This window comes from Cyprinodon tularosa, unplaced genomic scaffold (genome assembly GCF_016077235.1).
Source record: "Cyprinodon tularosa strain WSP-4 unplaced genomic scaffold, ASM1607723v1 ctg52, whole genome shotgun sequence".
NCBI classification, from domain to species: Eukaryota; Metazoa; Chordata; class Actinopteri; order Cyprinodontiformes; family Cyprinodontidae; genus Cyprinodon; species Cyprinodon tularosa.
The window spans coordinates 1996060-2023528 of record NW_024039252.1 but is presented as its reverse complement, the minus strand read 5'-3'; the positions used below and the strand labels follow the sequence as shown (position 1 = coordinate 2023528).

Sequence of the window (27469 nt, the reverse complement as noted above, 5' to 3'; positions counted from 1 at the left end):
TAAGGTGGTAGGTGCAATATCAAATTTACTGCAGATGAATTTTGCTATAGTACAATCTATTTATTTTCAAAAAGCATATACAACACTGGAAGTTTCATTTCTTTAAACCCTTTTCATAACATGGTAAACAAGCATACCTTAAGTAAACTTTCAGCTCCAGAGGTTCAAACAAAGGGCACAAACAATGTCACTTCAAGCAAAGGCTTGCACAGATGGGAAAACTAAAAGCTAAAGTATAAATGACTTTCTGTAAAGGGGGAGCCACCATAAAAGATGCTTGAATGTATATCCTTTCCTTTTTTTGTCTTTCTTATCAAATATCACTCTTATTCATGCTCTCAGTGTGTGGAAATAATAACAGCACAATGATAAAAACATATTTTGAGTAGTGTCAGAACTGGTCTTTCAAAGCATATTTGAATGATGAATTAAACAAAAATTCTTTGAGAATTTAGATTTAGATAATTATGATTTACTCTAAATTATATATAAGTATAAAATGTGATGTGAGATAGAAATGTGTATGTTTTTGAGTCACCAACGCCGTAGGTGGGGGAGTCACATGTTTTATCCTAACTCCATAAATGTCAATTCCTGATAACAGTAATACCACAACTGTGTGTCCACCTACGCAGAGGCATCTGGTCCTTTACTATACATATGCACACTGGCGAAGGGTTACATACACACACGTTTTGTATTGAAAGCGGTAATAGTAATAACAGAGACTTGTCTCGCTGAATCATTTTGATTTCCTGTAATACAAAAGCTAATGTTTACTCATCAGACAACCAGAAGGCTTGCTGACAAGACATTTGAGGAAAAAGGATTTACGGTTGATGAAAAAGAAAGCATTCCAGACTGTGATTTTGGTCAAAGTTTGTGAAAGGGATGTGGTTTAAGTGTGAGGGAAGTAAACGCAGAGATCGAAACTTAGGACCACAGAAGTAAAACATTACAATGCTTCAATGTCATCTACCTTGTGCTTTGACATTTAAGACATAAGCAGAAAGAGGAATTCTCCAATCTTAATTTTTGTATCCTTTGTTTGAGGCACAGGACTAGTGTGCAGCCTAGATTGGGCAAAGTCAGGCTATGAGCATTAGAGGTTCACAAATAGACGATAAGACCTGAGGTCTCATCTCAATCAAGACTGATGGGAATGAATCATTTTTTATACAGTGATCTCTTATTACATTTATAGTAATAAATTGTTATGTGCCTGAATGAATTGCTGCTTTAATTTGGCCCCAAGCTTTTTGCCAAAGGGAAATCTAAAAGTAGCGAAGTACAGGTGCTGGTCATAAAATTAGAATATCATGAAAAAGTAGATTGATTTCAGTAATTCCATTTAAAAAGTGAAACTTGTATATTATATTCATACATTACATACAAACTCATATATTTCAGATGTTTATTTTGTTTAATTTTGATGATTACAAATGACAACAAATGAAAATCTCAAATTCATCATATCAGAAAATTAGAATATTACTGAAGACCAATAAAAACAAAGGATTTATAGAAATGTTGGCCAACTGAAAAGTATGAACATGAAAAGTATGAGCATGTACAGCACTCAGTATTTAGTTGGGCCTCCTTTGGCCTGTATTACTGCAGCAATGCGGCGTGGCATGGAGTCGATCAGTCTGTGGCACTGCTCAGGTGTTATGATAGCCCAGGTTGCTCTAATAGTGGCTTTTAGCTCTTCTGAATTGTTGGGTCTGGTGTATTGCATCTTCTTCTTCACAATACCCCATAGATTTTCTATGGGGTTAAGGTCAGGAGAGTTTGCTGGCCAATTAAGAACAGGGATACCATGGTCCTTCAACCAGGTACTGGTAGCTTTGGCACTGTGTGCAGGTGCCAAGTCCTGTTGGAAAATGAAATCTGCATCTCCAAAAAGTTGGTCAGCTGCAGGAAGCATGAAGTGCTCTAAAACTTCCTGGTATGTGGCTGCGTTGACCCTGGACCTCAGAAAACACAATGGACCAACACCAGCAGATGACATGGCACCCCAAACCATCACTGACTGTGGAAACTTTACACTGGACTTCAAGCAACGTGGATGAAGTGCCTCTCTTCTTTTCCTCCAGACTCTGGGACCTTGATTTCCAAAGGAAATGCAAAATTTACTTTCATCAGAGAACATGACTTTGGATCACTCACCAGCAGTCCAGTCCTGTTTCTCTTTAGCCCAGGCAAGACGCTTCTGACGCTGTCTGTGGTTCAAGAGTGGCTTGACACAAGGAATGCGACAGCAGAAACCCATGTCTTTCATACGTCTGTGTGTGGTGGTTCTTGAAGCACTCACTCCAGCTGCAGTCCACTCTTTGTGAATCTCCCCCACATTTTTGAAGGGGTTTTGTTTCACAATCCTCTCCAGGGTGCGGTTATCTCTCTTGCTTGTACACTTTTTTCGACCACATCTTTTCCTTCCCTTCGCCTCTCTATTAATGTGCTTGGACACTGAGCTCTGTGAACAGCCAGCCTCTTTAGCGATGACCTTTTGTGTCTTGCCCTCCTTGTGCAAGGTGTCGATGGTCGTCTTTTGGACAACTGTCAAGTCAGCAGTCTTCCCCATGATTGTGTAGCCTATAGAACTAGACTGAAAGACCATTTAAAGGCTTTTGCAGGTGGTTTGAGTTAATTAGCTGATTAGAGTGTGGCACCAGGGGCCATCAATTTTGAACCTTTTCACAATATTCTAATTTTCTGATATGATGAATTTGAGATTTTCATTTGTTGTCATTTGTAATCATCAAAATTAAACAAAATAAACATCTGAAATATATGAGTTTGTATGTAATGTATGAATATAATATACAAGTTTCACTTTTTAAATGGAATTACTGAAATCAATCTACTTTTTCATGATATTCTAATTTTATGACCAGCACCTGTATAGCTAAATTATCCAGAAAAAAATACAGCAGGTGATGCTTTGAGCTCTTATGTGAAGCAACTACAACAAATATTTAACTTGGCTCTTGGTCAATTTTCTCTTTTGCATATTTGTTACCTATTAATAACCCATCCTTCTTCCATTTTTACCCATTTTCCTAAAGCACCACATGTGCAACAGTGTGTAATTCAGTTTTTTTCATTAACAGGTACAAATAAAATACTCAGATATCCAATGTACTTAAATTGGGTTATCATCATTATCAATGAATGAACCCATTATGTAGTTTTTGGACAGTGTGTCTCAATATATCTGATGTAAAACATCCAGATCCTTCCCATTTTGCCATGAATGCTGCTCTTTGACAGAAAACCAAATGAGATGTTTAATCATTACTTTTTGACTTAAACTCAAGAACACTGGAGTTATGAAGTAGCAATATGAAGCAAGTAAACCAGCAAGTCCACCTAGGAATAAATAAGGTTGTTGAACTGGAGAAAAAAAATTTCTAAAATTCCTCCACAGCTATTCAAAATACTAAATGTAAGTTTTGCATCACTTTATGATGGTTGTTGCTAACAAGGTGGCACAACGGGTGTTGCTTTAGGTAGTAATGTTTTGCATACAATCAGGTTAGTTTTCGTTGCAGATTTCCTCAAATTTAAAACAAATGCTTGATATTTAATTTGTTTGATGAAAATAATTTAAGTGGAACTTCAAAATTTAATCGAAGACCCCATCTCCAAAGCACCTCATGCATGGGAACGACAGCTCCTTGTGTATAATCTGCAAACCGACCATCAAGGTAGTTTTCCTTCCCACTTGAGAGGCCGCTAGTTTCAGGTCAAGAGGAACAGGTATCATTTCCCTGTAAGTTACGGGATGAGTGACATTTTCCATTTAACGTAGCCCACATTCACTGAGGCAGTGCTTGAACCACAGATTGTTCTCTGATAATTTACTGTGCAACATTTGTCCCCTCCTGTTTTGTGGGCAAATACCACAAAGAAAGGCGTAGCTACAAACCCTTACATGTTGCATGTCTACAGGCTTGAATAAAAATGGGCCATAAAGTTGGAATAGTTTCAAAAATATTTATTACTCGGTTTGAAGAAATTTTAAACTATACAATATTTCACAAGCAACAGAACCGTCAAACAAAGGGCCGGAATAAACAAGATTTTTCTATCATACATCGAGACAAAATTTGGGGTCTTCAAAAATCTGCCTTAGAACAAATCAATATTATACATTTTTTTTTTCTGTAAGCATGCCTTATGTCTACTTTCTTTATCTTGTATGTCGAGTGTTGTTGATTATAAAGTAAATGAGCTGCATAAAGAACGTAGAATCAGAAATTGTCCCCAAATCCTGTTCACCAAAATATAGATTTACTGTTACCTGTGAATGAGAAGTATTCATTCAGACTGGCTTATCTCACAGACATATCAGTGTTTGTCTTAGGGGCCATTCTTCCTGTGCACCTGTGCTAGTACTTCCTGTCTCAGATTGCCCTCCACTCCGCTCATCTCCCCCACCCTCAAACCGCATCCTTCACACTGTCACAATAATATTTGCTGAAGAAGAAGAAAGAGAAAAAAAAAAAAAAAAAACAACATATGAACTTACTCCCCAGTCTTTGAAACGAACCTGTAAAATCTTACAGGGTCTTCCCCATCTCATCCCCTCAGTCTCAAAATCATTTACAGTAAACATGGATGCGGCAGTCTTTAGGCGTGATACAAATTCACAGCTTTACATTCACATTTATACCCATCCCGCTTATGTGCTTGTGTAGCTTTTTTTGCATGCTTTTCACTCCTGAATATGCTCCATGGGTCTCTGAGAAGGATAGTCAATTGTTGGAGAAGGGTTTTGTTCCTGAATGTGATCGTAGGCTCGCAGGTAGTGGCCAGCATTCTGTTGGTAATAGTAGATTAGCTTCTTGGCAAACACTGGCTCCACCTGTGGTGAAACAAAGCACAGAAGTTATGCTAGCCTCAGAGGTAAAGAGATATGAAACATGAACAATGAAAAAACAAAGTCAAATTCGTAGTTCGTGCACACTGCTCCGCAGGTGCTGGACAATGACAGCCCACTGCTCCCCAAGGAGATGGGTCAAATGTAGAGGTGAATTTCTTCAATGTGAGATTAATTAAGTAAAATTGTTTTTGTTTTTTTGTGGAGTGGCAGCATAGTGGTTAGAACATTGCAATTGGAATCCAGGGGTTCTGAGTTCAAGCCCCAATCCCACTGACTGCCCATAAGGGTCCCTGAGCAAAAGAGCCTTAACCCTACACTGCTCCCCAGGTGCCGCTCAATGGCAGCTCAATGGTATTTCGTTGCTCTGTACTTGTGACAGTGTAATGACAATAAAAAAGCAGAAAAAAAACCCAAAATAAATAAATAACTTAGCCCGTAAGGATAACTGAGAGTAAAAAATTTAATAAACTGAAATTACTTTCAAACAGCAATCTTTATTTCTTATTTTTGGGGGGTTGTTTTAATGCTTTTTTTCCCCTACATTTCGTACAAAAAAGGTTTGAGTTGTTAGGCTTTAGTAGAAAACAATAAAGGTCATATTAGTCATGGTTTGACTCATCTAAGGCACCTATTATCTAATTATATTGGATTTATCAGATCTTAACATCTCACTCATACATTTTCATGAAGCCCATTTACAAAGCATGATAAAGGAGTCTCACTTCAGCATTTTGCAAGGACAGTACTGTAAACTGTCTAAAAATAGCCACACGTGCATATAAATAATTTTATCAATTCATGGTCTGATTGTAATCAACACATCCATTTTCTGAGGATTGCAAAAGAATTGCATTAAAATTCTCAAATTAGCAGTGGCCATTTGCTGAATACTCCGTAGGATGCTAACATATCCCAATTAGTTTCATTGGGACATCCATTTACATACAAATAAACTATAAACTCTACTTTATACATAATAGAATCAAAATCACAATCAAGTTTATTGCCAAGTAGGTTTGCACTTACAAGGAAACTGACTTGGTGTTAAGAGCAGAACAAACTGATATATATGTATATATGTATATATATATATATATATATATATATATATATATATATATACATATATATATATATACATGTATATGTATATGTATATATATATATATATATATATATTTATATATATATATATATATATATAATGTGTGTGTGCAACAGAGTAAAGAATCTATAATTACATATAATATGAAATATCAATATAATATATGCAATATGTAGTACATAGGTATATAATATATACACAGTAGACTGTGTGTTAATGTAACACAGAAGGTCTGGAGGTGCTATGTTGGTGTATCTTGTAGTTTGTAATAAAGTATTTATATAATTTCTCTAGTTTTAGTATCTACTTTTAAAAACAGTTTTTTCTTACAAGGTAAAGGTTTAATGGTTAAAACATACCTGTGCTGTAATAAGTTTCCTGGGACGTTGTGGATCTGGATATTCATCTCCAAAGCAAAGCACCACCTGGTGTCGTGGAGGATGACGACCATTATGGGCAAAATCTTGTAGATCTGAAATTAAGAGAAGAAATGGATACATAATACTCCACATTTTCACAATGGACATTTAAAGAACATTCAAAGGCCCTACGTGTTTTACCGTATGACTTATCTTCTGTCACAATGACTTTTCTGGTATCTACTAGTGACTTTGATGGAAAGTCAGAGCGAAATGGCACAGAAAACTGTCTCTGTGTGGTGTGGACCACATGTGGGTGGGGACTCCACAAACTTTGGCCCCCCTGCTGAGAAGATGAGCGACTTCTTTGTGCTACATCGACACTATGGAGGGACTTACCCAACTAAAAAACCTGAGGATATTTTTAATTGTCATCAAAGCCATAATTATTCTAAATAACCCGAACCAAATTGCTTGCTACAAGGGAAAGTGTCTGATCTACTTAAAGGGATAGAAATCTGTGTTTAAAAATTGGTTAAAGAATTTTCTTGCCTCATTTAATATGAATGAGTCTCAAATCCTGTGTATCAAAGACTCTAACTATTGACAGTGCAATGACATAATTAAAGGATAAAATCTTCTGACCATTTTAAAAGTATATTGGCCAGAAGCAACCGTAATATCAGTAAGCGAGGGATAATATCTTGGAGTGAGGGATTGCCTTCAAGTCAATGAGTCGTTGCAATCAACTGGTTTTCCTTAGATAGAAAACTTTGAATCAATTTGACTATGATCTGGTGAACTGTAAAGTGCATAATTATAACTGGAGATAACATGAGTTGTGAGTTGACACTATAAAAATAAACTGAACTGAATTGAATTGGAACAAGTAACCGCAATATTGCTTCAAAGGACATATATATTTTCTCTAATAGTACTTACATTTCAATGTTTATCATTTCAATTACAATTGGGAAATTACAAAATAATAAATTAACAGCAACGTTACTCCCAGAGAGCTATTGGACAAGATATTGTCACATCTTTGCATAGTGCACTGTATGTGTGTACTGAAATAATTTGAGGAAACTATGCACACAGAGCAGAAAAGAAGAAGTGACAGGCCTTAAATACTAGCAGATTAACAGCATACAAGAGGCTGTGAATCAGAAGAAAGAATTGCAATGATCTCACACAGCATCTCAGGGAAGCATCGCCTTCTGGCTGAGGCTAAGCTGGGTAGAGCTGCATGTCTCTGCTTACCAATAAGAAACTGATGGGTGTCAAACAGTTTGCATGGCTGTTCCTTCTCCAGCTTGTTGGGTTTGTCCACATATGGAGCCAGAGGTCCTTCCCAGTACACCCGTCCCTGACACATGCGCTTGGCATACAGCCCGTCAGTTGTCATCCAAAGGAGCACTCCTTTCTCCAGGATGTTGGGAAGCATCTCAGCTCCTTGCCTCTGAGATTCAGGGAAGGGGGATGGAAAAAGAATGATTTCCGCACCACTGTGGAATCTGTCCTCTGGGCATGGAGAAGAGGAGGAGGAAGAGGATGGAGAGGATGTCGAGTTAGAGGTAATCCGACAACCTTCTGGGCTGCTGACAGTGACTTCCTTCACCAATGTTTCTCTGTAGTAAAGGGATACATGCAGGCTGAAATCTGCAAGGAGGAGAGAGAGACAAGTGTTTAAGGAATGCATCTAAAGGCAAATGACAGCAGCTTGACCTAACCTAACCTGTAGAAGTTAACCTTCTACATTCACTCTTGTCTTCCTAATAATCACTTTTTAATAATCACGTTAGTTTCTTTGTAGTTTCTCATTACAATATCAAACAGACTACAAATGCTGCATAAATGCATTCCAATTAGCTCAGAGTGTTTCTGTCATTTATACTTATATGGGAAAAAAACTCCACCTGATATGGCATTGTTGTGGTCCATCGTGTACATTGGTGGCTGAGACTCTGAAAGGTATGTGTGGAATGAGAGCTGAAAACCTGCAATAAAAAATATAAAGCAAGTAAATTAGGGGTGTAATAATTAATCGGATTAGTAGTGATTAATCGATTATTGAAATAATTGTCAACTAATTTAGTAATTGATTGGAGAAAAGAGACACTGAAATATGCCTTTAGCTGACAGAGCGACCCACCTTGAGCAGAAATTATACCAAAACTGTATAAAAAATATATGTTAACAATTTGCATTTAAGATAAAAATCATTTTCTGTTGTCAATATCCTCTATCCAGAACTCCTCAAGTGGAAAAGTTTTAGTTTCACCAAAGTTTCACAGAAAGTCTTCTTTAAGGAACCTTTCTCTATCTGATTAATAATCAATTAATCAAAAAAAATAATCGACAGATGAATCGATTTGCAAATTAATCGTTAGTTGCAGCCCTAAAGTAAATACAATAATTAAGAAATTGAGTGAGAGTTCACAAAAATATCAAATATTGAAGTTTTCTTAACTTACTTTTTATCCCCCAAACAAATGACTTAATACTTTTTATCTTATCAACTTGTAATAGAGAATTTTTTTTTGCATGTAAAAATAGGCTCGGCTCATATGTAGAAATCTATCCAAAACATAACACCATGAAGCTCTTGATTTACTTTTTTTTTTTAAACTACAGATTAGTAACTGAACAGATTAAACAGATTAAAGCCAATGCTGATATTTTATATGGATGATAACCTATAAAACTAATGTTCCAAAATCAAGGCCTTTACATAGTGACACAAACAGATGCTCAACATTTTGTTCTACTTGATAATTGAATTAAACTTTATTTATATCAAGTAATTTTATTTTAAGATATTAAAAAATAAAGCAGACAAAATCCTAATTGTGTTAAATGTAATTTAAATAATTTTAATTGTACACATGCTCACCATTTTCAGTGTGTGAACCAGGCCAAACTCTACTGATTGGTGACTGGTAGTGGCACTGACCATACTGCAAGTCAGTGTGTTGGCCATGGTGATTTGTGTTATGGAGAGAATGTTGTTCAGGCGGTGTATGATAGTCCCTCCAGTCCCTTCTTTCTGGAGAAAGCACAAAGCTGGGTACCTAAGAAGGAAAATGGCATGCCACTTAGAAAAATAATAAATTTCATGTTTTTTTTTTAGGATTGCTCGTTTGAGAGGCCTTTTTTATGATTGTTGTATAATCTACTAACCTGGTTGTGCAGAGACGTATATGGTGGAATGTATCCAACTGGGTGTGATGGCGTTTCCTCCATGCGGCTCATTTTCATGCCTTAATATAACAAACAACAGGTACAATAAATAATTTCTTGCCACATATTCTTGATTGGGGGAGGGTTATTTCATTTACCAGGTTAATAATAATGAGTGAGCTGTTGAGAGATACGCAATAATATTTCATGAACTTTGTCGGATGCAAAGTGTGAAATATTTCATGCACATGTATAATTCACTGTTTTATTTAAGGACATCTTGCAGAGAGACTGCAAAGAAAAACAGAGTGCATCAAGACCATATTGACAATTAATATAAAGTTCACACAGTTTAAAACTGCTCATGTGTAACAATGGCTGTTGTATGATGGCAGAAACTTAGTTATGCAAGGCTGAGGTTGTCTTGTTGTGTTGTGTGCACTCTGCGCTTAGTAACCGAAGCCCTCTAAAAAAAGCACTACGGCCTTTTTGGTTCATGCGTTTGCTTCCTGTGCTTCCTGCCTCATCAAAATCAGCAGTGGTGCAAAATGTATGAAAAAAAAAATCACCAGTAGAGTATAAACAGTGCAAGTTGCTGTGTGAAATGTGAATGTGTTTTGAACATTTTTGCAACTGCACAGGCTCGAAGCAGACTTTATGATTTGCTCTCAAAATCTAACCACAAATTATTTTACTCCCCATGTTCTCTAGTCTTAGATGAGCATGTTATTGATCTAGATTTTGACTGCTGGTTGCATGAAAAGCTTTTAAAACTCACCCTTTTTGGTTCCCTCTGGGATGATTCTGTAGACTTTGTATGGTTCTGAGATGTCCAGTTGGCTTCTTTCCACTATTTCATCAAAATCATTGCTCTTGTTAAGGGCACAGCGTAGTCTGGTTTTCCATGTGGGGGGGTCTGGCTTGTCAACTCCTTCCTTATGCTTGCCCTTAAACATCGCCCATGCCTGTTAACAGTAGCATCACACAATTCAAGAACTGACTGGATTTATTCTGAACTACCTCTTTATCAGGGACAAACTAAATTGAGACCATGTTACTCAAGCAAGAATAAACATTGTTAAAGTCAATACTTACAACTGAGTAAGTTTTGAACTTTTTTAAAATATTTGTGTGACATCGTTATCTTTAGAAACAGGTAAAAACTGGAGTGCCTTACCTTAAACAAAGCGGCATCCTCCTCTCGGTTGTAGTCTTGTTTTCCTGCATGTTTCCACGGAATCCTAAAGATGGTTTTCTCATCATTTTCCCAAACCAGGCCTGGATATCTCCTGCTGTCAATCTGCTCTATCAGCCACTGCCTCAGCTTGCCATTGCCGCAGCTGCCGGTCAGACCATTGTCTTCATCCAGGTTCATCTCTGCACATCAAATGAGTCAACATGATATTTTAAAACAAACAAAACAGAAATGTGGGCAAATTCTTATTTTTGCAAGTGAAATATTCCCAAATAAGCCTGATCTATTTCATTTACATAATTTATAACTGTACTTTCCAGTAAATAATGAGCAGTATTGTAACAGCAACCCAAATGTATTGGATTTAGTAAAAACTAATGCTGTTTCTTGCCCATAACTTTAGCTCAGCATTTTGAAGTGTATCACATTAATTACATGGCATTTATACATTCCAAATCATTGCTTTCACGTTGGCTGCATGCACATTGACAGGATGCAAGTATGGATGCTGAAATTAATGATTTCCCTCATCACGTTCTGTCCGAGAAAATAAATCTGACTCATTTAAAGACAAATGCACGAATCACAAAGCTTCAAAAAGTCAAACTCAACCAATAGGCAACGGAGTTCAAAAATATCTTAATTCCAGAAACAATAAAAAAAAATAGTTACCAAAGAAAATACTACATTGTTGGGGTTTTGCAGAAATAATAATAAAAAAAAACTTTTAGTTAACGTGATGCAATTAAAGTTCAGTTATATTCTAGTATTTAAAGTGAGATCATTTAAAATCGCTCTGCTGCAGCCTACCTTTAAGTGATGTAGGGTCCACCGCGGAAATCTGTAATGCGGCTCCCGGGGTCCTATAAACGTTATCATGTCTTGTTTTTTTTTTTTTTTTTTTTTGTTTCAAAGGGAGGAGTCTGTCGAAGGTTCAAGAGATGGAGAGCAAACGCGCCTCAATTTCTGTAAAACTCTCAGCGCAACCCACGCAGCTCAGAGGTGGGGAATCCCTTCAGTGACACCCTGGGATGGAATAATCATACCTGTACAGTCACACAAATATCCCCTACTTTTACTTCATTAAGCAATTTGAGTCCATTAGTTTCCACTGCAAGCCACAATCAGTGTAAAAAGCGCACATGTGAAGCAGTTAGTGTTAACATAATATTAATACATGCATTACATCAGCAAAGTATGTTTTTTGTTCTTTTAAAAAAAAATAAGCATGGCTATATATATAAAAAATAAAATAAACTGTCATCAAACTTGAATTGACTTGTTTAGTCAGTTAGAAATACTGCCCTCTAGAGGTTATATGTGTCACAATGCAGCATGTTTGCTATACAAGGAGAATTCTAAGTATGCAATTGCATTTGTATTGCAGTTCTGGAGCTAATGAAGAAAAGAGAGCCAAGGTGATGAAAGGGTGTGATCTCAGTGCGTATGGTGCCACCATGCATGACCTCCCTCGAACATGAGACAAACAGGAAGAGAACCAGGAAACCAAGTAGCAAAAGCGTACAGCGTGTGTCTTATCACCTTCAGCATGACAGACCATCGACCAACAACCACTACCCATGCACTTGTCTTTGCTTCTTTTAATTGTCTCTTTCAGATCATACAGACACAATGAAAATGTACAAGTAAAAAAAAAAAAGACACATCTTAAACACTTTGATCAATAAATGCTAAAAATGCTGATGAAATACAAGTGTGGAAAGATATTTCCACCATTATAAATGTGCATTTTATTAAATGTGTAAGAGAGATACAGAGGATTGTGTTTCTGTGGCTTTTACAACTTCTACTAAGGTGCAAATCTGTTCAGGACATCACGTTTGGTTGAGCTGTCAAAGATCTCCTCATCAGCTCTTATTAAACACCTTCAGGCAAAGTAGATGCATGTTGTTCCATCTCTTCTTTGTTGACTTTTGGCACCTTTGCCAGTAATTCTTGAATATCAGCCGTATCGTTAAAGGGGTTGTCCTTGTAGCTCTTTCGAAGCCATTCCCTGAACTTTAAACGGGGAGGGAAACATTCAGTAAGTGTCAATGTAACTAAAAGCTACAATCACACACAGAAAATAAAGATAATCAGATTAGTAATTGGAAGGTCCAAAATAATTTTTTAAAATCTTATTATTAATCGTATTAACCCTAAGAACTCCCACCCGTTTTGATCAATAAAGCCATTAACTAACAGTTTGCCTGTCATGCACTGATCAAAAAAAAAAAAAGTTAGAAATATGCTGATTAAATTGTATTAATCTTATATTTCCATCAATTTCTTTTGAAATAAAAAACTAGACTAAGTAATCAAAGAATGCACCATTTTTTCTATTTATGTTTTACCATCCCTGCAATAAACCAATATCAGTTACATAAAAAAGATGAAAGAAACAGTTCTCCATTTCTCAAACAACTCACCCCTTCAGCTTGAGTATCCTGAAACTCCTGCAGCTGCCTCTGGAAGCCCAGGTTGGGGTTGGCACAGGGCCGGACCACCTTCACAGCAGCGAGCACATCTTGCCAGCCCAGACCTGTCAAGGTCATGATGTAAGCTACCACCAGGGTGACACTGCGAGACACTCCTGCCAGACTGAGGGAAGACCAAGCTGCATGAGTTTCCCCAATATTCTATTTTGCATACTTTATTTTATAAATTGGGTGTTTAAATTATATAAATAACAAGTCAGATTTTAAAATTATTGTCATCATCCTGTTTCATCTATATCAAATTATAAATTATAAACCCACAGCAAACTTATAACTTATAACAAACAATAACTATGAGTCTAACGGATTATATCAGGTGGCAAAAATATATGATTCCCCTCTCATAACTCTGGCAAATAATGATTAAATGTCACTAAATCCAGAGTTTGTTGTTGATGAGGAGAGGAATAAACACAGTTAAAGACTTGAGGTGAATTCATTTCTTCCCATGCTATGGAGGGGGAACGGATTATTTCAGGCAGCTGAAATATCCATTCTCTTCTCTCCTCCTCCCACATCTTTGGGAAATAAAGAGCAAATGTTTCCAATTTCTCAAAAATTGTTATGTGTGATAGCATGTTGTATACTAGAAATGTACTTAATCCAGTAATCTGTCTAATTTTAAATTAGAACGGTATTAAGCAGAAAGTCTATACTCTCATGTTTTCATCTTAATTTTTTGTGCCCTGCTATCAGCCAGTTTCCTCTTATATCACCAATGAAAAATGATAAATAAACACTACGTGTTGGAAACTTTTTGGTGACTGACTTTTATTTCTGTCAAGCTGAAAAGACAAAAGTTGAAAACAGATTGATTCTCTTGGCGTTTAAAAAAAACAACACAAAACAGCTTAAAAATGTATTTATGAATTTTTACAATTTTGTAAACAACAGCTGCTGATTAAACTGGATGTTACAATCATGACGTGATTATGATGATTATGAATGGTTTTTAACGAGAACTCGTTCAGAAGCGCCGTGAAAATGGTCCCATCCGCCATGTCCACCTCCCTGGCTTCAATGCGTGCTCCCGACACAAACGGAACTTCATACAACACCGGGACAAAGAATGTCTGGAGGTCAGTCAGAGCTTCACATCCCTGGGACATCAGTAATAGCTATTGGTGACAACTTCTTCTGCACAGTAATGCTACAGGCTGCTTCCCTCTGCATGCTGCCACTATCTGGTGAATTCCGGTACTGCACAGTTTACTCAGACCAGCTCAGAAGCAAGATCCAACGCTCTTGGAGAAACATCAGGGGCTGTAGCCTAAGTAGCCACCCCTTAGATCCGCCACTGCTTTGCATGACCATGTTTTGAAATATCTGCTTTTACTGTCATATGATTGAAATGTAAGTTCTTCAGTTTGACCAAATAGCTCAGATTTTGTTGGGCCGGACGAAGACATTCGCGTGTTCCTTAAGTTCAATTCATATTTTAACTGGGCCGTTCTAAGACATGAAAATGATTTCATCGAAGTGACTGCATACATTTCCAGTGTGTTTAGGTTTGTTGTTTTTTTTGGATGATGAAGCAACGCCCCAAACTTCTTTCAACAAATAGAGTTTTTGTTTGAGAAAGGTTCTGTATTTAGCTTTACCCAACCTCCCACGAACCTGACTAGCTTCCCTTTCTTTGGTAAGTAAAGCCACCCCTTAGCCTGAGGCTGCCACCATGTTTGAATGTGGCAATGTTTGTCTAAGGGTGATCAGTGAGGTTACTTTTCCACCACACAGTTTTACATATATGAAAGAACATTACACTTTGGTCTCATCTAACCAGTGCAGGTTCATCCACACGTTGTTGACCCCCACATGGCTTCTGGCTAACCACAAATGAGACATTTTATGGCTTTCTTCAACAAAGTTCAACTTATGGCTTTCTTGTCAGAGTAATGTCATATTTTCCCCACCTGTTGGTGTACTGTATGTCGACAGGCATGTCTTAGTAGGTTAGCAGTTGTTTGTGCCATTACTTTTTCCATTTTAGGAAGATAATTTGAAGAGTGACCCATGAGGTGATAGTATACAGCAAAAACGATCTGGAAATAAGTAAAATGTCTTAAATTAGCTGTATTCACCCTTAATTTGAGCAGGTAAATAAGATGATTTCCCAATGGAATCAGTAATTTTACTCTTAAAATAATATAATAAGATAATTAGATACTAAGACATAAGAAATAAGACAATGCAATTATTTTTTCTTATTTTAAGTATAAATTGTCTTGTTACATTGGCAAAGTGTCTCACTTACCTCCTCATTCACTTAGTTTAAGAAAAAAATACTTATGTAGATTAAAATTTTTTGCAGTGTAGCAGTGGATATATCTTTTTCCATTTGAAGAAAAATGCCGTATAACAAATCACACTAACGTATGACAGTTTGCAAACATCGTGCACTTAGCATCTACTTCAAGTAATAAAAGAGATACATTTTTTTAACATACAGAACAACAGAACACATGATATTGGTGAGTAAGGCTCTTATCGTGAAAGTCTACAGGAAGTTTTGTCTCATTTTGTCTGAAGCAATCTTGTGATGTTTTAAATCAAATAGAAACTGAGCTGCTTAATTGGTAAAATATCTTTTACGTTTTGTGGCAGTCCCCCAGAGTCCTCCAGAGTATTAAGACATCACAGAAAACTAAATAGGAAATAAGTTAAAGAGACTTACAGATCAAAAAAATCTGTTGAAACGGTTACCACAATGAAAAACCCATCACATCAGGGCACAGAGACATAGTTAGGAAGTTTCCTTCTACAATGCAGTGAAAAACCAAACACCACTAGAAGCCAAATAAACATAACATTTAAAAAATTGAGAACTTTACAAAATACCTGGATTTATGCTAAGATTAAACCACATACAGCTCTGATCTATTTACAGATTGGTTGACATCTGAATGCATTTGGTTGCACTAGATTTCATTTAGGGCTATCTGATTAAAACAGGCCAAATACAAATGCGAACCACACTTTTAAGAATTTTACTAGTGAAAATTTGGAAAACCATGTATCACTTTCATTTCAGAAAATTATAATCTACTTCATGTTAATATATATCACCATAAATGCAAAAAATATATATTGATTATTGTGGGTGTAATACATGAACACATGATTAGGGTCTAAAAAAAATCATCTAATGAATAATAAATAGTTAAATGAAACCAAATCCAGTTTCTAAAACAAAAATGAAAGTAATACTCCCTTATATTGAACCATTTGGGCTTTTCTGAGTGACAGTGTTTCTCTCTGTTAGTTATGTATAAAATGTGAGCTTTGTTAATTTAATTAAGGCACGTTGAACTAAAACTGACAGTGGGTGGAGTTTTAAAGGCAAGACACAGCACTGATTAGTGACAGTTAGCAGTTGATAAACACCTGGAAGTGGACATAGATATGGCCATCTCAGTTAGCAGCAGTTATTTTCTGCCCATGTCAACTCCCTCCTGGATTTCAGTGTGAAACACAGATGCCACATTTGGTCTCTTACTGCTGTGAGTAATCATCTGAACTGTATAATCATGAAGGACTGCCAGCAGAAAACAGATAAGCTTAAAGTCTAAAAGAAAACCCAGAAAATACTTTATTTTCTTCCAACTTTATACTTAAAAAAGCCTGACACAGAAACCAACTTTGCACAGAGGAAGATGTTTGCAATTTTCCATTAAGAACCATTGTAGGGATTAAATACTTTTTTATAACTTAAAGGACCAAAATTTAAAAAAGGGAATTATTCAATATGATACCTATCAGATGAAACTAAAGAGAGTGACAGACTGATAGAAAATAAAACACAGGAACTACAGGGTTAAATAGTGGAAGTGGTATCTAAATGCTGATTAAATGGATACATAAAACTAAACCTGCTGCAGATGATCTTATCTTTAAGATTTTGTTTCTTTGAAGTCAAATTATTGAAATGAGAGACTTTTGACACATGGCTCCTATATAAATAATCTAATGGATTTCTGAGAAGACCCTCTGTTAAACCAAATATAGTTCTACACCAAACACTTGAGTGAACCATCACACCACACAAGCAATGTGGTAAGACTTGTTACTGTACTTCGTTTTGGGAAGTTCAAGAATAGGCCTTCCTTTTTTTCTTTTTTTTTTTTTTGTAAATGCTGCCACTGCAGCAGTTACACGTGGCTTCACTAGCGAGCACTGATCAGATATGAAAAAAAAAAAAAACTAAACACATATTTAAATTTGTGACTACATCCAACCGGAAAGCTCAATATACAATTTGCACTAACCAGTGAACGAGGCAGCCTACTCCTTTCAGCCGGGACTCGTGCATGAATGTTATACTCTGTTTGAAATGTTGAGTTCTATCAGGCAAGAGAAAAAGAAAAGAAAAAAACAACTTGTTATTGTAGGTCCAAGCACATAAACAGTGTGGAAACATCACAAGTTGTAGGCTACAGTGAAAACTACCCACAAGCAACTATGAAGCGAACTACTCATTTACACCTTGCAGAGGTGTTTACTTTATTTGAGTTTTATTTAGATGTTTTAAAGATCTGGCAATGATAAAGGAATAAGAAAAGAGTCAACTGAGGCACAATTAAAGTCCAATTAATTGTTTATGTTAAACCTAAATAGCACAAAAAAGGCTTTTTAGAGCGATTCAATTATGCATGTTTGTCAAAAATCCAGCAGACTATCCAAGCAAAACATACTCCTATCATTACCATCATGGTTTGCCATTCAAACTGGTATTTAATAGGTTTCTAAACACTAAACAACTGCCAGAATCTGAGAGTTTAAGTCAGTTTAAGCCTATGGGAAATTGGGTGATAGCTTTCACTCTTTTACACCATCCTAATTCTCTTGGTCACTTACAGAAAAAGTAACAAAGGAATGGTAAATGGCCTCGATTTGGATAGCACTTTATCAAGTCTGAGCGCTTCACACAACAAGTCATTCACCCATTCACACACACATATGTCACATGCTAATGGTGGTAAGCCCTAAGCACAGCTGCCTTGTAGCAGACTGACAGAATCCTCAAGGCTGCACCACTGCGCCACTAGCCCATCCTACCAATAGCAGGTAAGAAGTGCATCCTGGCTTGTCCTTTGTAGAACAGATGAAGTCAGGACGCACTCCTCAGGCTCGAGGTCAAGCCTCGCTTTAAATCTCTTATCCTGGGATTTTTGGATTCAGCTTTTGTGAAATAGGCCTCTGGCATTGGAAACACAGAGAAAATTTGGTTCATAAGAACGTTTTTGTTACTTACTACAACTGTTTCTTCAGATATATTTAACACCATAAGATAATATTCACATCTGCACTAATAAAAGGTGCAACATTTTACATACAGTATAGCTTTATTATCTATGCCAAAGGAATAATTGTTCATCAACAAGTTAATGTAGTATTGGTGCTTTGGTGCATCTGAAAGAAAAGGTTTACTGTCATACGTCAAGCTTGTAATATTCTATATTTTCAATGTTAGCTTTAGGAAAATGAACCTAAGACACTCACAGAGCAGAAACCCAGTGAATGCCCTCCTCTTTCTGTTTGCCTCAGTTGGCTTACAGTAGTACTTACAGATTCTGTGTAGGCATGTCTGCTGCAGAGAGGCACAGATAAGTCATCTCCTAGTGGACAAAACACACAGGTTACCTGTCAGCTGATATGAAATATTTGCATTTTTAACAAAAGTTCCGAAAAAAAAAACACATTAATAGTTTAATTTTAATGCCATAATTCTTCCCCCTGGATTTCATAGAAATATAAAATTGGGTCATATTTTTCACATAAATGTGCATCCATTTTCCATCACGCTTCATTCCAGCTGGGGCCACAAGGGTTCCTATCTCCAGCTGTCTATGGGCGAGAGGCCGGGTACAACCTGGACAGGTCGCCAGTCCATCGCAGGGCCATTTTTGATATACATATATTCTAGAAAAATGTGTGTTAGTGTAACTATAAATGCGTAATTGATTACAGCATTGTCTTACCTTAACTAGAAAAGTCCTGTCCATGTTTGAACACATTTATTCAGCAGCACAAAAATATAAAAAAATCCCTTGTTTAGAAGTTATTGAAGTAGAATCCATGGTGGACCAATTAGTGGTACCTCTGAAGATTAAGCATTATTTATCTATACTTTGCTTGTTAAAGATTCTCAGAACTCTATTAATCTGGGAACTTATGTTTGATTGTTGAAAACATGACACAGAGGTCACATTTGTTTAACCAATGGCTGCACAAATACCCATTCTAATGCTGCCACAACACTCAGTGAGCCGAACATTAAGGCAGATAAAAGAATCCTCACTGTAAGAGAACTAGAGCAAATATTGAAATCCTGAGAAAACGATACAATAATATTAATTTATGAATAGAATATTTAAGAAGTATGCAAGATTTTTCTTTTCTTCCAAATTATATGTAAAAGATGTTAAATTTACAAAACTGCACTGGTATGCTAATTGTTATTATGGGTTTTTATCAGAAAATACCTTGTTCTCACTGTTAGATAGATGATCTGTGATGCTATAGTCCTCCATCTCTTCAAAAGATCACAAGAACCTAGTTGGATTGCATGGCTTAGGAGCAATGCAATATATTAGGACATCTTAAATGAATGTCTTGTTGACTTTTCCAAAAGATTTTTAAAAAGGGTTGCCTTTGGATCTTTCAATAAGATAATCCTTCCAAAACATGTGGTGACTGCCAAAAAGGAAAACATCCAATCAGGAAATGTTGCTTGTTAAAAAGAAAAAACACTGAATAACTAATACTAAAAAAATATAAAGCTTCTGTGATATCTTTCTATTTTTGTATTACCTAAACAAAGCTGGTATTAGTACCTTGTAATATGCAAATAGGATGGTTTTCTAGTAAATGGTCATGTACTTAAAAAATGTTTGTGTTCAAATGTGAGAAGTTGTTTAGGCCTTTTAACTGTCATCAGTACCTCTACAATAAATTTAAATAACTAACGAGAAAAAGCATACAAGGCCAGTTCTAATTTAGTCTATAATGCTGTAGTCGCTTCATATTGATTTGCTGTTTAACCAAGTTAATTCACCTTGAGTTTACTCTCTGATTTGTAGTGTCACACATGATGCCATCTCCCCCTGCTGTTAGACAGTTATGTTATATGGTGTTGTCTGGATGTGTTGGAAAATTTCATTCCCGCTGTGCTTAACTGTCCTAAATCGAGTTGTGTAAATGTTTGTTTTCTTCCCTTTAAATACTGCATTTCATCATGGTTGGAGATTTTTGGACATATTTGAACGTTGGTCTCTGATTTTATGTTAGAAGTGTCATCCTGTATGTGTTGGAGATGCTGAAAATGATAATAGAGCCACTATTTGCTGCACCATCAGATGAGTGTTTCTAGCATTACACAAATGTTGATGTGAAAGTTTACATACCCTCCTATTATAGAAAATTATAAATTCACACTAATAATGCAAGTAACAAAATTGGGGGGAAAAAATTAGTTTAGTCGAATAAAATTTTGATTAAAATCTAAAAATAAAAAATAAAAAAAAACTGTCCCAGACAAAGAAAAATGCCTTGCTCATGAACAGTAAACCAACATACCTGTCAACAGGTGCAGAAGAGCTACTGATCATCTCCTGAACATTTACAAAAAGCACCTTATTTCAGTGATTGCTTCAAAGTTTTGCTCAACAACGTTTCAGTTCAGGAACCCAATCAGGCTTGTTTATTTATTCATATATACATACGTACGTACGTACGTACGTACGTACGTACGTACGTACGTACGTACGTACGTACGTATGTATGTATGTATGTATGTATACATAAGCAGTAGGGATGGAACGGTTTATGAAAACCGTCCAAACCGTTCGGTTCGATTCACGTGTGTTGCGTTCGGTTCATCCGCTGTTCCTTTTTCTCATAGGCGAAGCGTTTACACTCCAGAGCAGAAGGTGGAGGTATTGCGTCCAAAGCCAACCACCAGTAGTAAACAAGAAGAAGAAGAAGCAAAGCAGCGTAGCCGGGTGTAGCAGAAAAAAATCAGTTGTTGTGGAGTTTTGTGTGGGTATGGCGAGTGGGAAAGAATAGAGTTGGAAGACGCGCCAGCAGCACTTTATAGGTCTGCTTTATGGGACCACTTTACATTTAGAGTGACCTACGATGACGGCGGAAAGAAAGTTGTGGATAAAACAGTGTGCAAACATTGTGCAACACGTTTTGTTTATGCTAACAGCAACACGACCAACATGTCAGGCTAATAATCAACATATACCGAACCAAACTGAAAACCGTGACCACGAAACCGTGAACCAAACCGAACTGTGGATTTTGTGAACCGTTCCACCCCTAATAAGCAGTAATCAAAGCAAATGATGGCCACTTTGCAGAACCTAGAATATAGGACATATTTTCAGTTGTTTCAGACTTTGTTAAGCATATATTCCACATGTGTTAATACATAGTTTTGATGCCTTATATATATATATATATATATATATATATATATATATATATATATATATATATATATATATATATATAAACACTCGGAGGATCTATTTTTTTCACGTACAGAAAATAGTCGATTCCAGCTGCTAGGAATGGAAATCCCAATAAACTGGGCCAGCTTGAGGGAGATATCTGGATTTTCAGTGACTGCTCCTTTACTAGTATGCAGAGGTCAACAGCTCAGAACAGCGACAGAATGTTATAAAGATGGTATCATAATCCTGATTAACTGGTTTCATGAGTGATGATGTAAAGCGTGCTGTCTCGCCTACAAACATGTTAAAGCTACTGTTCTCCCCACTGATCAGAGCAAATAATAGATCTGCTTGTTTCCATATTGGTTTGAACTGTTTATTTTCAGTTTAACAGTTGTTCATTTTAGAAAAATTACAAGCAACCCCTTCAATTACGACCTTTAAGTTAAGAGAAGTGGTCAAGAAATGTCTATTTTAGGTTATTTAGTCATTTATTCGATTTACTGTTTGCTCAATCGATGAATCTGTGACTGACCCCATGGTCTGTTGAAGAAAACTAAAGGAGGGTTGCAGTGATGTTAGTAAATAGTTAGATTTACTCAGTTACATTTGCTTGAGTAACTTTTTGATTTAAAAAAAAAAATTTGTTTTGTAAATAGTTTTACTGTGCCATATGCTTTAGCATTACTTAAGCAACATTATCATAAAGTATCTCTACCCATACTTAAGTAAAAGCTTTGGCTACATTACTGACTGTAGATAACTTAACTAAAAAAAGAACAAGCACATTTTAACCTTAAATGCACCAGACACAGGCAGACGGTTTAAGTTTCAATAAAATTAGCATTCTCATTGTACACATTTTTTGTTTTTTAAATTAACATTTAACTGCTTAGACATCTATGAAATAGGGCACTAACGAGTAGTTATTTTACCAACTCGAATAGTTGACAGTGAAAGTTAGAGTCAAGTCGATGCCTCAGGTAAAGTCGCGGGGGGGATTTACTTACAATATGTCTTGCTAAAGTGCTGGTTGGTTATAACAGGTAGTGTGTGCTCTACTAAGCCCATAGAATAAGCCAAAAAGAAACCAATTTTGCGTGACACATGCACACCTCCACGCAGGCCCACCTCTGCCAGAGGCAAAGACTTTCGAGATGTCCAGATGTGAAACGACTCAGCTGAATTAGGTCAACTTGTCTACAAGTCGACTTATAGTACATGCCCTAATATGGCATGGAGGTATAGGTACTACGGTAAAAACTAAGGGTGCACCGAAATGAGAATTGTCGCACGAAACTGAAAACAAAAAATGAGGAAACCATGGCTGAAAACCGAAATGCCAACAGAAATTATTTGTTTAAATATTAGAAACATAGCATTTTTGGCTATAATGTGTACTAACCTACCTAAAAGCAAGGCATTTCAATAAATCAGGTATTTCAGTTTAATATGGAAAAAAAGTATAAAAAAATTATATAACCTGCCTGCCTCATACTCATTTCTACGACGGAGTATTAGGGCCATATATGAAGAGAAAAAATATTTTTGCCATGACGACATTAAACTCGACATGTCGACTTTAAAGTCGACATGTCGACATTAAACTCAACATTTCGAGAATAAAGTTAAAATGTCATGTTGAGTTTAATCTCGCCCTGTCGACTTTAAACTCGCCATTTCGAGAATAAAGTTGAAATGTCATGTTGAGTTTAATCTCGACGTGTCGACAATAAAATTTAAATTAGTTCAAGAGAGCCAACCGCTGCACAGGATACATGCACAGAATCCTATACAGTTGCAGCACGTCAAAGACTACCTTCACTCTTAAAGTGCAGACTGCAGCTGTGGAGCTCGGTTGCTAATTTCTCCAAACTTTGGAATGTCGAGATTAAAGTCGCCACGATATATCAACTTTATTCTCGAAATGGCGAGTTTAAAGTCGACACGTCGAGATTAAACTCAACATGACATTTCAACTTTATTCTCAAAATGTTGAGTTTAATGTCGACATGTCGACTTTAAACTCGACATGTCGACTTTAAAGTCGACATGTCGAGTTTAATCTCGTCATGGCAAAAATATTTTTTCTCTTCATGTGTGGCCCTAATACTCCGTCGTACATTTCTGACCAACTCTGCTCCGCCACCTGTGCTCTGTATATTCAGTCCTTTCATTGCGTGCTTGACAATGTTGCTGCGTGTTGACTGTGATGTTTGCTTGGGATCTTTTTGCCTATGCTGGTTGTGCTGTTTGTTGCGTCATCACAAGTTTTGGCCGTGTTGTTTCGGTGTTCAATGCCTATAGCCGAAAACCGAAAGGGCACTTTTCGGTCATTTTTAGCCGAGTGGCTGAATTTTCGGTGCATCCTAGTAAAATTTTTGACTCAAGAAAACCTTTTCTTGATTCAAACGACTTGGTCAACTATAGATTTATATCCAATCATCCTCTCTTACATAAAATTCTTGAGAAAATAGGTGCTAAACAAGTGTGTGACCACTTAACAATGTAATGACATTTTGGAAGAGATTCAATCTGGTTTTGGAGCTCAGTGCAGCATAGCACTGAAACGGCACTGAAATTAGGCCACTAATGATATTCTCATGGCATCAGATAATGGATTTGCGTCTTTACTTGTCCTCCATCTTAGTCTCGCATTCGATAAATCCAATCAAAATGTTCTTCTAGAAAGACTTGAACATTCTGAAATTAAGGAAACAGTGCTGGCTGACAGATTTCAGTTTGCTCAAGTTAAATATAAATCTTCCTCAAGGTCCCGGGTTACCTGTAGAGAACCACAGGGATCAGTGCTAGGACCAGCTTTCTTTACTATACATATGCTTCCAATTGGTAGAATTGTCTCTGTAAAGTGTCTTGAGATGACATTTTGCGAATTGGTGCTATTTAAACAAACTGAATTGAAAAGTAAACATTGTCACTGGAACTGGTTTACACTGTTCCTTCATACATACTTATATATATATATATATATATATATATATTTTTTTTTTTTTTTTCCTTTTGAATGTTATCATACTGAAAGGTTAATTTGTTTCAGAGCTTTTTACACAGCTTCATCGTGGGTGCCATAAATGCAGCTAAAGTTCAGAAATATGAAACTAAAAATCATGCTCAATTGTTGGACTGTCAATACACTGCAAAATCGATCTAGGAAAGTCAGCATTTATTAAATTTAGTTTATTTAGCCTTAATTTGATTAAGTAGATAAGATGATTTGCTGAAATCCGTAGTTTTACTCTTAAAAATCAGATAATTAGATAATATGTACTTGAAATAAGAAAATGCTATTTTTTTTCCTTTTTCAAATGAAAATCATCTTCTTCCATTAACAAATTGTCTTGCTTACCTCCTCAATTCAAGACAAAATTAACTTATTTAAAGAAAAAAATTACTTATTTAGATTGAATTTTTTCCAGTGTAGCAATGTTTTTGCTTTTGATATTCCACAAAAGAACACTGCAGTGGATACTGGCTGCAACAAGAACAACTGCCTACTCTGACACCCACACGGCTGACAACACCACCACTACAGCAGGCTTGTAAGATACAATGAGACTAACAACAGTGTTTGCTCAGGAGGGAGCACTACAATGGTCGGTGGGTCACTTATGGAAAGACTGATCTGCTGGTTGTCTCTGAAGATTTGATAGAATATTCATGACAGAGTACCATGCAAGTGCAGTGTTACTGGAGCCAGCTGAAGGCTGGGATGTTACATGCAGGTGCAGTGTTTCCAGAGCCAGCTGAAGGCTGGGGTGTTACATGCAGGTGCAGTGTTTCCAGAGCCAGCTGAAGGCTGGGATGTTACATGCAGGTGCAGTGATTCTAAAGCCAGCTGAAGGCTGGGAAGTTACATGCAGGTGCAGTGATTCTAAAGCCAGTTGAAGGCTGGGAAGTTACATGCAGGTGCAGTGTTTCTAGAGCCAGCTGAAGGCTGGGATGTTACATGCAGGTGCAGGGTTTCCAGAGCCAGCTGAAGGCTGGGATGTTACATGCAGGTGCAGGGTTTCCAGAGCCAGCTGAAGGATGGGATGTTACATGCAGGTGCAGTGTTTCTAGAGCCAGCTGAAGGCTGGGATGTTACATGCAGGTGCAGTGTTTCTAGAGCCAGCTGAAGGCTGGGATGTTACATGCAGGTGCAGTGTTTCTAGAGCCAGCTGAAGGCTGGGATGTTACATGCAGGTGCAGTGTTTCTAGAGCCAGCTGAAGGCTGGGATGTTACATGCAGGTGCAGTGTTTCTAGAGCCAGCTGAAGGCTGGGATGTTACATGCAGGTGCAGGGTTTCTAGAGCCAGCTGAAGGCTGGGATGTTACATGCAGGTGCAGTGTTTCTGGAGCCAGCTGTAAGCTGGAAAGTTATCATGGGGAAACTTCTCACCGGGAGGATCGGAGCTGCGCTCTCATGAATAGACAGGATGTGTGTGATGTTGTTTCTGGCTAACTGTTCTCTGTCTCTTGCGTCTGAGGAAAACGAACATAATCATTGTCAATACCATCAGAATACACAAGTAAATAGAACAGAAAAAACTAAACTTATACACACCCTTAAAGTTTCCCAAGTACAAATCTTGGAGAACCTGTAAGGAGAGAAACCCGTAAACAATGGACAGCTGAACATTCTGAAACAGTAAATTTAATTCATATGACCCTGATAAAACTTAGTCTTAGTATAAACACGCAGTTTAAGACAAAACCGTAAATAAGAGAAAATTGATACTTGCGAGAAATGCAGCAAAAACACAAGAGCGCAACAACTGAAACAAGCACGTACCTTATTGACGCCGTTCCCCATGCTTTAACTCTGAGTCTCAGCACTAACAGGATCAAGAAATAACGAACAATGTATCCTTCTTAGCTGGGTGCTTATTTTGCCTTTGAACTGCGTACAAATTCCGGTTTTCAATGAGAGTTGGCAGCAGCCTGTCAGGCGATCAAGCGCCGCTGCCTGAGGAGCTCCTTCCCAGATTGAATCCTGGGAATTGTAGTTCAGACACGTGAAATGGCTCTGAAGACTTTGGAAAAGGAAAAGTGATTGTGAACGTGTGGCACTAATAGATTAAGAAATTATATGTCAAATTACATATAATAATATAATAATAATAATTTTAATGTACATTAAGATCCAACATTCTGAGATTAGAGTCATAAATCTGAGAAAAGTCAGAATTCTGAGATTAAAGTCAGAATTCTGACTTTTCTCAGATTTATGTTTTTCCATATTAAACTGAAATAAAATAGAAAATCAGTTAACTTTTTTTTTTTTCTAGGGGCCCTAATCCTCTTCCGTACTGAAATGTTGAAAGCAAAAAAAAAGAGAAAAAAAATCTCAATAATTATGAACGAATAGGCTATATTCTGCAGTTTTCTTTATATTTTGCATAGACTTAGAGGTATATAGCTGCCATGTTTCTACAAAAATTCATTAATTCCCCAACAAGTATATTGATGAATTTCTTCTACCATATTCATTTCACTATCTAAACTCATTTATATTAGTCTGCTAGCATATTGTTCAGTTGGGGCCACATTTGTCATCAAGATACCCTTAAGATGAGCAGCTGAGTGGAGTTATGTGTTTAGGAAATAGAAATTGTGGGAAACAACTTCTTAAAATCAAGTAATTGGAAAAACGAATGTGTCTTTGCTGTTATCTAACTTCTACATAAACATGAGTAACTAAAAGGTTGAATGGTTAGTTGGGGTGCTTTTACAATAGAAATCAACTTTATTGTCATTACATTGTCAAGTTCAGAGCAATGAA

General features: G+C 36.8%; 2 protein-coding genes across 2 annotated transcripts; both read right to left on the bottom strand.

Moving 5' to 3' along the window:
* Positions 1 to 3985: 3985 nt before the first annotated feature.
* On the bottom strand, positions 3986 to 11636 carry irf4a (interferon regulatory factor 4a). Its single transcript, XM_038303736.1, has 9 exons — positions 11541 to 11636; positions 10713 to 10912; positions 10314 to 10500; positions 9536 to 9615; positions 9249 to 9426; positions 8272 to 8352; positions 7616 to 8014; positions 6353 to 6465; positions 3986 to 4870 (listed from the first exon to the last, which is right to left on the bottom strand). The coding sequence occupies exons 2-9, from the start codon at positions 10908 to 10910 to the stop codon at positions 4721 to 4723; spliced, it is 1386 nt and encodes a 461-aa protein (XP_038159664.1). The 5' UTR covers positions 10911 to 10912; positions 11541 to 11636; the 3' UTR covers positions 3986 to 4720.
* A 961-nt stretch (positions 11637 to 12597) lies between these two features.
* Positions 12598 to 26668, bottom strand: dusp22b (dual specificity phosphatase 22b). Its single transcript, XM_038303737.1, has 7 exons — positions 26480 to 26668; positions 26252 to 26285; positions 26087 to 26169; positions 18794 to 18843; positions 17494 to 17568; positions 13160 to 13331; positions 12598 to 12749 (listed from the first exon to the last, which is right to left on the bottom strand). The coding sequence occupies exons 1-7, from the start codon at positions 26498 to 26500 to the stop codon at positions 12609 to 12611; spliced, it is 576 nt and encodes a 191-aa protein (XP_038159665.1). The 5' UTR covers positions 26501 to 26668; the 3' UTR covers positions 12598 to 12608.
* Positions 26669 to 27469: the final 801 nt, after the last annotated feature.

What these genes read in the sequence shown, in the direction of transcription:
- irf4a (XM_038303736.1), bottom strand. Translation starts at nt 10,910, where the DNA reads ATGAACCTGGATGAAGACAATGGTCTGACCGGCAGCTGCGGCAATGGC. An exon ending in AGGATGCCGCTTTGTTTAAG is followed by an intron (nt 10,501 to 10,712) that starts GTAAGGCACTCC and finishes TACTGTTAACAG; the next exon opens with GCATGGGCGATGTTTAAGGG. An exon ending in ATACGTCTCTGCACAACCAG is followed by an intron (nt 9,427 to 9,535) that starts GTTAGTAGATTA and finishes TTTCCTTCTTAG; the next exon opens with GTACCCAGCTTTGTGCTTTC.
- dusp22b (XM_038303737.1), bottom strand. Translation starts at nt 26,500, where the DNA reads ATGGGGAACGGCGTCAATAAG. An exon ending in GACATGCCTACACAGAATCT is followed by an intron (nt 17,569 to 18,793) that starts GTAAGTACTACT and finishes CTTGCCTGATAG; the next exon opens with AACTCAACATTTCAAACAGA. An exon ending in GTAGGCTGCCTCGTTCACTG is followed by an intron (nt 13,332 to 17,493) that starts GTTAGTGCAAAT and finishes GTCTTCCCTCAG; the next exon opens with TCTGGCAGGAGTGTCTCGCA.